Below are 11,311 nucleotides of genomic sequence, written 5' to 3' on the forward strand. Positions count from 1 at the left end.
GTTGTATACCGCTGAGGACAGTGAATGACCGCAGTGGTCACATGCAGTATACCTTTATGTTACCGCTGCAGCCTTGTATATATATAAACAGTGCAAGTAGGACTGGCGCAGCAGCACAGAGAACGGCAAGGGAGAAACAGGTGCCGTATAGGACTATTTTAAAGCATCTCGTTGAGTCAGCACATTTTAGGTGATCTTGGATAACCCCTTTAGAGGCTATGGACACCATTAACATAAATGCATGTATTTGTGGCTGAAAAGTAACATTGCAACATTTTTTTAAATGTTGCAATGTGTGGGTATGACCACAAGCAACAGAAGTTCTAATGTAGAATTTCTGCTGATGATTTTGATGGGTTTTCATAGCAAAATTCAAAATGAATCTGCAGCAAAGTCTAGATGTTTTACATACAGATTTGTCCTGGATTTTGCCACAGACTTCAGCCTTTGCATTACAAAAGGTGAAATATGCATTGGAAGTCTGCAGCATAATTTGAAATGCTGCGGATTAAAAATTCTCACCACAGGACAATTAGCACTGCAGATTTGTTTAGGGCCTCATGCACACGAACATATGCGTTTTGCAGTCCGCAAGTATAGGACATGTTCTGTGTTTTTGTGGAACGGACATACGGATGCAGAAAGCACATAAATCATCCTGTGCGTGTTTTCTGTATCTATATGTCCTTACCGCAAGAAGACTATGGGAACATTTATTAAGACCAGCGAAATATACACCGGTCTTAATCCCTCTGTGGAGGCGCCAAAGTTTTACATGCACTAAAGTCTACATCATTTTGTCTCTTTCTGGCACTGGCTGTGCGACATGCTTTAAACTACGTTATCTCCCTTGCTGGCGTAGTTTAAGGCCATTTTCCACGCCATCAAATAATGAATGAGACAGGCCGGCCAGCCCTCTTTCCCACCCACGTCACACCCCCTTTTTCCACATCTGCGTTTGTTGCAAAACACCTTTGCAACTAAATCTACGACCTAATTACGCCAAAACTGGTGTAAGGCCTCATGCACACGGCCGTTGTTTTGGTCCGCATCCGAGCCGCAGTTTTGGCGGCTCGGATGCGGACCCATTCACTTCAATGGGGCCGCAAAAGATGCGGACAGCACTCCGAGTGCTGTCCGCATCCGTTGCTCCGTTCCGTGGCCCCGCAAAAAAAAAAATAACATGTCTTATTCTTGTCCGCGCTTTGCGGACAAGAATAGGCAGTTATATTAAAGGCTGTCCGTGTCGTTCCGCAGATTACGGAATGCGCACGGACGATATCCGTGTTTTGCGGATCCGCAATTTGCGGACCGCAAAACACACCATGGTCGTGTGCATGTAGCCTAAATCAGATTATAAAAAATGACCGCCTATGTCTGCAAAATGCGGACCAAGAATCCATTGAAAACAATTGGTTTGCAAATAAAATGCAGATGGCACCTGGACTGCATCAGAATTTTGCAGACCGCAACATGGATACGGTCGTGTGCATGGGGCCTTAGTCCTATCCACTGTGATGCTACTGTAAACTGCTGTGGATCTGTGCGACACAAATCTGCTGCTGCAAATTTGCAGCATATACATCCTTTGTGGGCATACTCTTTCTGCAGCTTCTACGCCTCACATTATGCTAAGTGAGCTCCAGGCCGTGCTCGTTCTGCTCAGTTCAAAACCTGCATGGATGTGGTATATCATATACCGATACAGGCTTAAAGTAGAGCAGAGCAAGCAAAATCAAGAGCTCCCATGGCACATCGCTGCTCCTGCCTGTGCATGTGATTATGCAGAGCTTTTAGCGAGCGGTGCTGGTACAGGCAGGAGTAGAGCCGTGTGTGCTGCTGCCTATACAGTGCTCACTGCAGCCCCAGTACACCGCCAATCTGCCAGTGGTGAATGAGTATACAGACTCCCAAGCGCTATTTTTCTAGGAAGAAAATAAAAAAATCTACTGCAAAAATTACAATAGGTTTTAATAAAGTTCAGTTGGGAGTTTAGCTACACAATTTTTGGTGCAAATTGCAGCAGAATTCTAGCACATTTTCACCCAAAAAAAATCTATGTGTGCAATTGGTCAGCTACTCAGAAATCGATAATGACTATTTGGATATATTGCAGGGCCGCTTGAAATCTCGAAATAAAGAAAAGGATAAAGAGAAAAATGAAGACGAAGCTGCAAAAGCTGAAGCAAAGGAAAGCCAAGAGCCAACATCTCCTGGGAAAGACAAATCAGACTCCTCCAGGTAAAACTATAAGACCTCCTGCACACGACCGTATGGCTTTTTCAGTGTTTTGCGGTTTGTTTTTCACGGATCCGTTGTTCCGTTTTTTGTTTCCGTTGTGTTTCCGTTTCTGTTCCGTTTTTCCGTATGGCATATACAGTATACAGTAATTACATAGATAAAATTGGGCTGGGCATAACATTTTCAATAGATGGTTCCGCAAAAAACGGAACGGAAACGGAAGACATACGGATGCATTTCCGTATGTGTTCCATTTTTTTTGCGGGCAATAATAGGACATGTTCTATCTTTAACGGAACGGAAAAACGGAAATACGGAAACCGAATGCATACGGAGTACATTCAGTTTTTTTGCGGAACCATTGAAATGAATGGTTCCGTATACGGACCGTATACGGAACGCAAAAAACGGCCAGTAAACAGGGAAAAAAAACTATCGTGTGCAGGAGGCCTAAGACTAAGTCTACAACATACAGAGGTGACAAATAGGGGGAACGTATCTGACAAACACATAGCGCAACAGCACTCTACAAGCCAAATAGAGTACAAAAGTATATTATATTGTAAATGCTATGCTAATAACTTAGAGATGCTTAGCAAATACATTTTGTACAAAAACGTCTGCCGCACGCCAAGGTGATCTCTGTAAGACGGGTCCTAACACTAAAACTCACCTGTTATGTGCCATGACAGCGACCATGAAATTCAGGAAGTGCAGGTCCCACATCCCTGGATTCAATGAAGGCCCTTTTGGCACCACACAGATATAAACCAAAAGGGGCCCAGCATGCATGTGGGACCTGCACTTCCTGAATTTCATGGTCGCTGTCATGGCACCCAACAGGTGAGTTTTAGTTTTAGGACCCGTCTTATAGAGATCGCCTTGGCGTGCGGCAGACGGCCTCAAATGATTTTGTACAAAATGTATTTGCTAAGCATCTCTAAGTTATTAGCATAGCATTTACAATATAATATACTTTTGTACTCTATTTGGCTTGTAGAGTGCTGTTGCACTATGTGTGTTTCAGATGTATATTTGCAGCCACAGCAACGTGCATTGGGATGTGCTGACCCCTCCCCCCCTTTTTGTTTGTAAATAGGGGAAACGTATCACGTGCAGTTATTTTGAGGTCAGGTTTGCTGGATACAAAAATTCTATCAAAATGTTACATGTTTGAATAGGAGATTCCTTACATTTTCATGACACCCACCTACTGGAGTCACAGTACACAACATCTTCCCACTTTTTATGAAGTTGCAATTAATAACTGTGTCTAAATCTGACCAAGCAGCGAGTCATACTCAATTTCCTAAGCATTGTTACAAATTTATGTGATAGGGCAAAAGATTAATAGCAGCGGGTACACCTATATCCATCAGTGACACATGTACTATAGCAGCCGGTACACCTATATCCATCAGTGACACATGTACTATAGCAGCCGGTACACCTATATCCATCAGTGACACATGTACTACATCAGCAGATACACCTATATCCATCAGTGACACATGTACTATAGCAGCCGGTACACCTATATCCATCAGTTACACATGTACTACATCAGCAGGTAAACCTATAGCCATCAGTTACACATGTACTACATCAGCAGGTACACCTATATCCATCAGTGACACATGTACTGTAGTAGCAGGTACACCTATATCCATCAGTTACACATGTACTACATCAGCAGGTACACCTATATCCATCAGTGACACATGTACTGTAGTAGCAGGTACACCTATATCCATCAGTTACACATGTACTACATCAGCAGGTACATCTATATCCATCAGTGACACATGTACTGTAGTAGCAGGTACACCTATATCCATCAGTTACACATGAACTACATCAGCAGGTACACCTATATCCATCAGTTACACATGAACTACATCAGCAGGTACACCTATATCCATCAGTTACACATGTACTACATCAGCAGGTACACCTATATCCATCAGTGACACATGTACTGTAGTAGCAGATACACCTATATCCATCAGTTACACATGTACTACATCAGCAGGTACACCTGTATACATCAGTTACACATGTACTGTAGTAGCAGATACACCTATATCCATCAGTTACACATGAACTACATCAGCAGGTACACCTATATCCATCAGTTACACATGAACTACATCAGCAGGTACACCTGTAAACTCCCGTGTTGCCTAGAGATGTGGAGTTAAATATTTAACTGCAAAAATTATTTCTTCATGCAACCACCGCTAGGCCGATCTTATTATATACACAGAAATCGGTTTAACAGGAACTGCATACATTTGTGTGAAGTGAGCTCCCCCCTGTGTGCGTATTAGACACTGCCACCTTGATGACTGTACATAATAGCCATTACTGTTAACCCCTTCACTAGCCTAGACAACTTGAGATTTTGTTGCCTAGTTTGGGACAACTGTCATTGAAAGATCTACTAGCATACTTAGGGTCCTAGTGGCCACAGAGCCAATTCACCATCCACAATAATGTTCACACATATGATCCATGCCAAGTAGGATCTATAGTCACCAATGTGATGGGTCAAGGCCAGATCAAGATTAATAGAGACCTCTGGTAAGATTGTGGTGGGGACCACTGGATAAATAGCTTACACTGATAGATTCACATTGGTTAGCCCCACTTACAACAATGGCATCTGGCGGATATCTGAAATGTTTGAAGACTGACCCAGCGTCTCTGGTGTATGCTGTGGGAGCAAATATCAAGGTGATTGTCAACACTACTGATCCTTTGCGTAACCCGGAGATTAAAAGCTAAATTTATCATGAGGAGTCTGCATTGGCTTAAAATGTTCCAAATTTATTAAACGTTATTTGTTGTTTGGTAAATTTGGCACATCTTTAAATATTACACTTCTGTCTTAACACAGTATGTTACTCCAGTTTTCTTTTACTGTACTGGAGTAAAGGTTGGGTTCACAAGGAACTGAATGGTGGTGCCCTCCCTATAATCCAGTCCTACAGATGGTAATTTTAACCTTATAGTGACATGTATAGCAGATGTTGGGAGTTTAAAGATGGCGCAAGCTCAGGAGCTGGGGGTTGATGGCTGTGTTATAGCTGAAAACCCCAGTCAGTATCCATGATCAATAGCTACTGACTGCGGCATGTGCAGAGTAAGTCAGAGGGAAGAGTGTACCTCAGACCACTGATTGTCCCCTATGCAGCAAAATCATGGGGTGCCATTTGGTTGTCAGAGCATTTAATTTACCATATCAATACGTGATATAGCAAATTAAATTCTGCCATGGTACCAACTTGTCCCACAAAAACAAAAGCCCTCACATGGCTATGTAAATAGAAAAGTAAAAAAAACAATTGGCTCATGGAAAATGGAGAGGAAAAAATGAAAACAACTAAATGAAAGGGGTCAAGGGGTGCCAAGAGGTCAATCCATATACTTGGGCAGATTTATGAAAACTGTCTTTGTTACCCATAGCAACCAATCACAGTACAGCTTTCGTTTTTTTCCCACAGCAGCTTAAAAAGGGTTCTCCAGAAATTGTTAAAAATGGCTAAGGAGGCGGTGCCTTACTAAATACTGTGCTTCTGTGCTTGCATATACTCCACATTGGTGAGTGTTCCTGTCAGGCTGCTCAGAATTCCTACAACAGATACTAATAGAGCGATGCTGTGTGCAATAGGCAGTCAGGCTGAGCAGCCTGATAGGAATGGTCCCCAATGTAAAGTAAAGGCAAGTGCCTTCTGCAAGTGCAAGCAACCCATCCTGGTTACATTCTAGGGTGGTTGCTTGAGGCTATTTTTAATCATGCCAAGAGAACCTCTTTAAAAAATTTAAAATGTGTTCAATACATGCAAACATATACTGCACTCATATAATACCCTTCAGTCTAAAGACCACAAAAAGCTACACATTACACCAGGATACTGCCACCATACATATTAACCCGATAAGTGTATTAGCATGAGTATATTTGGGGCGCTGCACAAGTATATACAGTGGGATGCGAAAGTTTGGGCAACCTTGTTAATCGTCATGATTTTCCTGTATAAATCGTTGGTGGTTACGATAAAAAATGTCAGTTAAATATATCATATAGGAGACACACACAGTGATATTTGAGAAGTGAAATGAAGTTTATTGGATTTACAGAAAGTGTGCTATAATTGGACCATTCCTCTTTACAAAACATCTTTAGTTCATTCAGGTTTGATGGCTTCCGAGCATGGACAACTCTCTTTAAGTCACACCACGGATTTTCAATTATATTCAGGTCTGGGGACTGAGATGGCCATTCCAGAACGTTGTACTTGTTCCTCTGCATAAATGCCTTAGTGGATTTTGAGCAGTGTTTAGGGTCGTTGTCTTGTTGAAAGATCCAGCCCCGGCGCAGCTTCAGCTTTGTCACTGATTCCTGGACATTAGTCTCCAGAATCTGCTGATGCTGAGTGGAATCCATGCGTCCCTCAACTTTGACAGATTCCCAGTCCCTGCACTGGCCACACAGCCCCACAGCATGATGGAACCACCACCATATTTTACTGTAGGTAGCAGGTGGTTTTCTTGGAATGCTGTGTTCTTTTTCCTCCATGCATAACGCCCCTTATTATGGCCAAATAACTAAATTTTAGTTTCATCAGTCCACAGCACCTTATTCCAAAATGAAGCTGGCTTGTCCAAATGTGCTTTAGCCCACCTCAAGCGGCACTTTTTGCTGTGGGCAGAGAAAAGGCTTCCTCTGCATCACTCTCGCATACAGCATCTCCTTGTGTAAAGTGCGCCGAATGGTTGAACGATGCACAGTGACTCCATCTGCAGCAAGATGATGTTGTAGGTCTTTGGTGCTGGTCTGTGGGTTGACTCTGACTGTTCTCACCATTCGTCGCTTCTGTCTATCCGAGATTTTTCTTGGTCTGCCACTTCGAGCCTTAATATGAACTGAGCCTGTGTTCTTCCATTTCCTCAATATGTTCCTAACTGTGGAAACAGACAGCTGAAATCTCTGAGACCGCTTTCTGTATCCTTCCCCTAAACCATGATGGTGAACAATCTTTGTCTTCAGGTCATTTGAGAGTTGTTTTGAGACCCCCATGTTGCTACTCTTCAGAGAAAATTAAAAGAGGAGGGAAACTTACAATTGACCCCCTTAAATACTCTTTCTCATAATTGGATTCACCTGTGTATGTAGGTCAGGGGTCACTGAGCTTGCCAAGCCAATTTGAGTTCCAATAATTAGTTCTAACGGTTTTGGAATCAATAAAATGACAACAGTGCCCAAATGTATGCACCTGCTTAATTTTGTTTAAACAATTATAGCACACTTTCTGTAAATCCAATAAACTTCATTTCACTTCTCAAATATCACTGTGTGTGTCTCCTATATGATATATTTAACTGACATTTTTTATCGTAACAACCAACGATTTATACAGGAAAATCATGACGATTAACAAGGTTGCCCAAACTTTTGCATCCCACTGTATATAAGATAGTATAAGCACCAACCTGATTCATAGTGCTCTCCCAGATCCCAAATGGAAAGATTGAAAGGTTGGTGGATATATATTGCTAATATAGTTATCCATGCAATATGCATGGTTGCGGTATCCTGGTGTGGTGTGGGGTAGCCGTTTGTGGTCATTGGTCTGGAGGGTATTACCGGTATATGAGTGCGGCGAATGTTTGAATATAGTATACAAGGTGGTTGAATGGGCACCATTGTTTCACGAGCAGCACTGCTATAGGTGCACCATCATTTAGATGAGTGTGGGGAACGCGTCAGCAGCTGCGGTTTGGTTTTATCCTCAGTTACTTGAATTACGGTGTGTGCTGGGCCCAAATTTCTATACAACAGGTGGGACCCGGGGTAGTAACAAACTAATTCTGAAATTAAACATTTCTCTTCAATTTCAGTCACTCTCTTAATTGGCTGCAAGCGTTAAAGAAAAAGAAGAAAAAGCAACCAAAGTGAAGATTGCCCCAGACAACAGAGGACTGACGTCTTAAAGTCTGAGTGTCAACTACTCTTTATATGCTGGTCATGTGTGCTGGTTCATCCCATTCCTTATACTGAGCATTTACTGCTATACTAAAAAAATGTCTTAATATGTATGCTGGATCACAGGCAAATTCGTCACTTAAAGGGAAGTTGTACATGTAGTCCTAACTGTGAGCAACATGTCATAGAACAGAAGGAGGCGCACAGAAATATCTGTGGGTAAAGATTCAGTAGAACTGGTGGTTCATTCATTTAAATCTCTACTCTTTCTATGCCTAATAGTCCAGAGGGTGGTCCTAACCAGTGATTGAAAGCTGCCTCTGTATGCATGTTCATACAGAGAAAGATGTCCGTCACGAGATAGGACTGCCCAGTGGACTCCTAAGCATAGAAATAGTAGAGATTTCAGTAAAAGCAATACTATCAATCTACTCAGCTCCTTCGGCTCTATAACATGCACCCTGCAGATTAGATATCATGTTCAGTGTGACAGGTTCTCTTTAAAATTGATCTTTTTATATATATTTTTTTTATTCCAGATATTTTTTCTCTCTCGGCTTATTTCACTTACTTTTGATATGCATTTCCTAGGCTAACTCATGCGACAAGTGAATATTGATTTTTTTAACACTTTTATATGGGTCGCAAATTTGATTTTCAGGTCCCCTGCTTGAAGATAAATTTCTGGCTGCTTGCAGCTAACACTAGAGGGAGCTCATTGGATACAGATTTAGTATGTAGTTCGATTTATATATCCATGTTAACCTGCCTAGAAAGTGATCATGTTACTGTGACTGTGTGAAGTGAAAAACTGCGCCAACCAGGGCACTTTGTATCTCCTCTAGCAGCTCCCACAAAAAATATATAAAAATGACAGTGGAGGCTGGCAAATTTCTTAAATATAAAATTCAGTGGACATTGTATGCTGTGCCAGGCATTAAAATAAATTGCTGTTTTGTGAGGAAATACTTTTCCCATTAAATTGAACCTTTCTTTGGCCCAGCAGTTTGAATCATACCATGGCAATGCAAACCCCCCTGGCCAACTTTTATTTACTCATATATGAGGTTACAAGAGAGGAAAGAGAGGGGAAGGATACAGAGAATTCACTGTCAGTCTGATGAGTTTTACTGTGAAAAGTATTCTGCAGCTGCTATGTACTGTGAAACACAGAAGCTGCGGGCAAATTATTACTAAAACCTATTAAAATGTTGTTAGCGCAAAAATACATGGAAATCAATTAAAAAGGGCTTCAAAGGCACACATAGCTTTTAATCACTATATAAACATAGCTCATTGCCACCTCTATTGGCATGATAACCTTGTTTCCACAGTAGCTTTTAGATGACAAATGACAGACCTGCTAGGGGCTGTTTTCCTCTGGTACAAGGAAACTGTGTAGTATAAAATCAATTATGTCCCTTGAAAGTTTTTTTCTGACTTCTTGGAGACAAGTTGTGCAAAAAAACATGGCCAAAGGCAATATGTCTTAAATGCAACCCCCTACCTAGGCCATGTTATATTTCAAAATAGATTATAGACCTTCTATTCCATACATTAATCGCGTTATTCACCTTTGAACCCTCTATATTTCTCTTTTATCTTTCTAGTCTTGGTACACATATAGTTGTGAGTTGTGTCTGGCCAGTTGTCTTATGCCAGAGAGCACTGGAGAGAAAAACTCTACATGCTACATTTTTCTATCCAGCATTGGGAGATATTCGGCATTAAAACTGATGCACCAGATGCCAGAAGCTGTCCCATTAAGTGGTAGCTGCTATGAGGGTGAAAGTGGTACTCACAGATCACGGTGGCAACCTCTTCGCTGGTGCTTCCTAGGGCCATGCAGTAACTGAAGATACAACAACCTTCTTCCCTTGGGGCACTCCATGGAGTTGAGGCTCCTGCCTTGTGGTAGTTGGGGTGCCCTTGATGTTGGATGTCTGTTTGGATGCAAGGCAGGAGAGTGGGTGAATTGGCCAGGGGATGGTGGAAACAGGAACCAGGCCAGTTGGTGCAATGAATAAAGTCTCTTTTTACTTTTGAATGCAAAATGTGGGTAGTAGTTCCCCCAGTAATAAAAAGTCACAATTGCAAATAATATAAATTCTTCCTCAATGGTAGCGTATGGACAACAGCAATAATACGTGTTTTAGTACTCCATCTCCTTGTCTCTCTCTAAAGTCTCTCTGCAGAACCTTAGCCATGCAGTGAGGTTCTTGGTATGCTTCTGCAGTTCTCAAACTAAAGAGTACAGATATAAGATATGGTGGACTAAACTGTCTCAACGTGTGGAAGGCAATGTTTCCTCTCACAGCAGCAAAGTCTCTCGGCCATAAACATGCACAATACTTTGCTGTCCGGCTCAAATGCATGGTCTTTTGTGGGTTCTAGACCTTCTAACTTCTCTCAGGAGCATCTGTAGAAGTCTCAGAGATTAGGGTTATCTGAGCTTGGACCTAGCTGTGAGAAGCTTGCACATGGAGGTCTTCTCTGACCATCAGGCAGAACTAGACTTACTAACTAATCAATGGGCAGGCCTAGGTCCATGTCCTGGAAACCTAACACAATCAACCAAGAACTTAACCATTGATTGTCCATACAGCGCCATTAGGTATGCAAACATAGCAAATCGCAACAATTAACCCTTTGCAGTAACCCTGTACTGGGATACTGCATGGGGACAGCAAACACTGTTTTCCTAGGATTACCATATATCGTCTTTTCATGGGTGCATCTTTTTGCCTTGCTAATATAACTATGTAAATGCATATATTTTGAGTTATAGTAATATTTATTAATTCATGATAATTGAATGGTTTCAGCCAATTAGGTACTCTGAGGTGAAATGTTTTATAAGCTTGTTCAAATGCTATGCAAAGTTGTGCAAACTGTGTCCACTAGGAATACCAGCCTTACACTTTACCCTCATTTCTATTGCCATGCAGTGCACAGAGAATGTCCTTTTGCCACAATTTCTGTGGCGGGCAGATCTCTGCCTAGCCTTTTCATATGTTTACCTGGGTTATCTCACTGTAATGATTGACTAGCAATGGTAGCTGGCTTTCAATGTGCATTTTA

At 41.7% G+C, this 11,311-nt stretch overlaps 1 protein-coding gene across 3 annotated transcripts in view; it reads left to right on the top strand.

Annotated features, from left to right (window-relative positions):
* TNKS1BP1 (tankyrase 1 binding protein 1) overlaps positions 1-10,556 on the top strand; it is an 88,204-nt gene extending 77,648 nt beyond the window's left edge. For all 3 annotated transcript variants that reach the window (XM_040436841.1, XM_040436839.1, XM_040436840.1), the window contains 2 exons: positions 2,117-2,241; positions 8,146-10,556. In XM_040436841.1, coding sequence (XP_040292775.1) covers positions 2,117-2,241; positions 8,146-8,203 — 183 coding nt within the window. In that variant the 3' untranslated portion in view covers positions 8,204-10,556. The remainder of the gene's footprint in view (positions 1-2,116; positions 2,242-8,145) is intronic.
* Positions 10,557-11,311: the final 755 nt, after the last annotated feature.

The sequence above is a fragment of the Bufo bufo genome, chromosome 6 (genome assembly GCF_905171765.1).
Source record: "Bufo bufo chromosome 6, aBufBuf1.1, whole genome shotgun sequence".
Taxonomy (NCBI): Eukaryota; Metazoa; Chordata; class Amphibia; order Anura; family Bufonidae; genus Bufo; species Bufo bufo.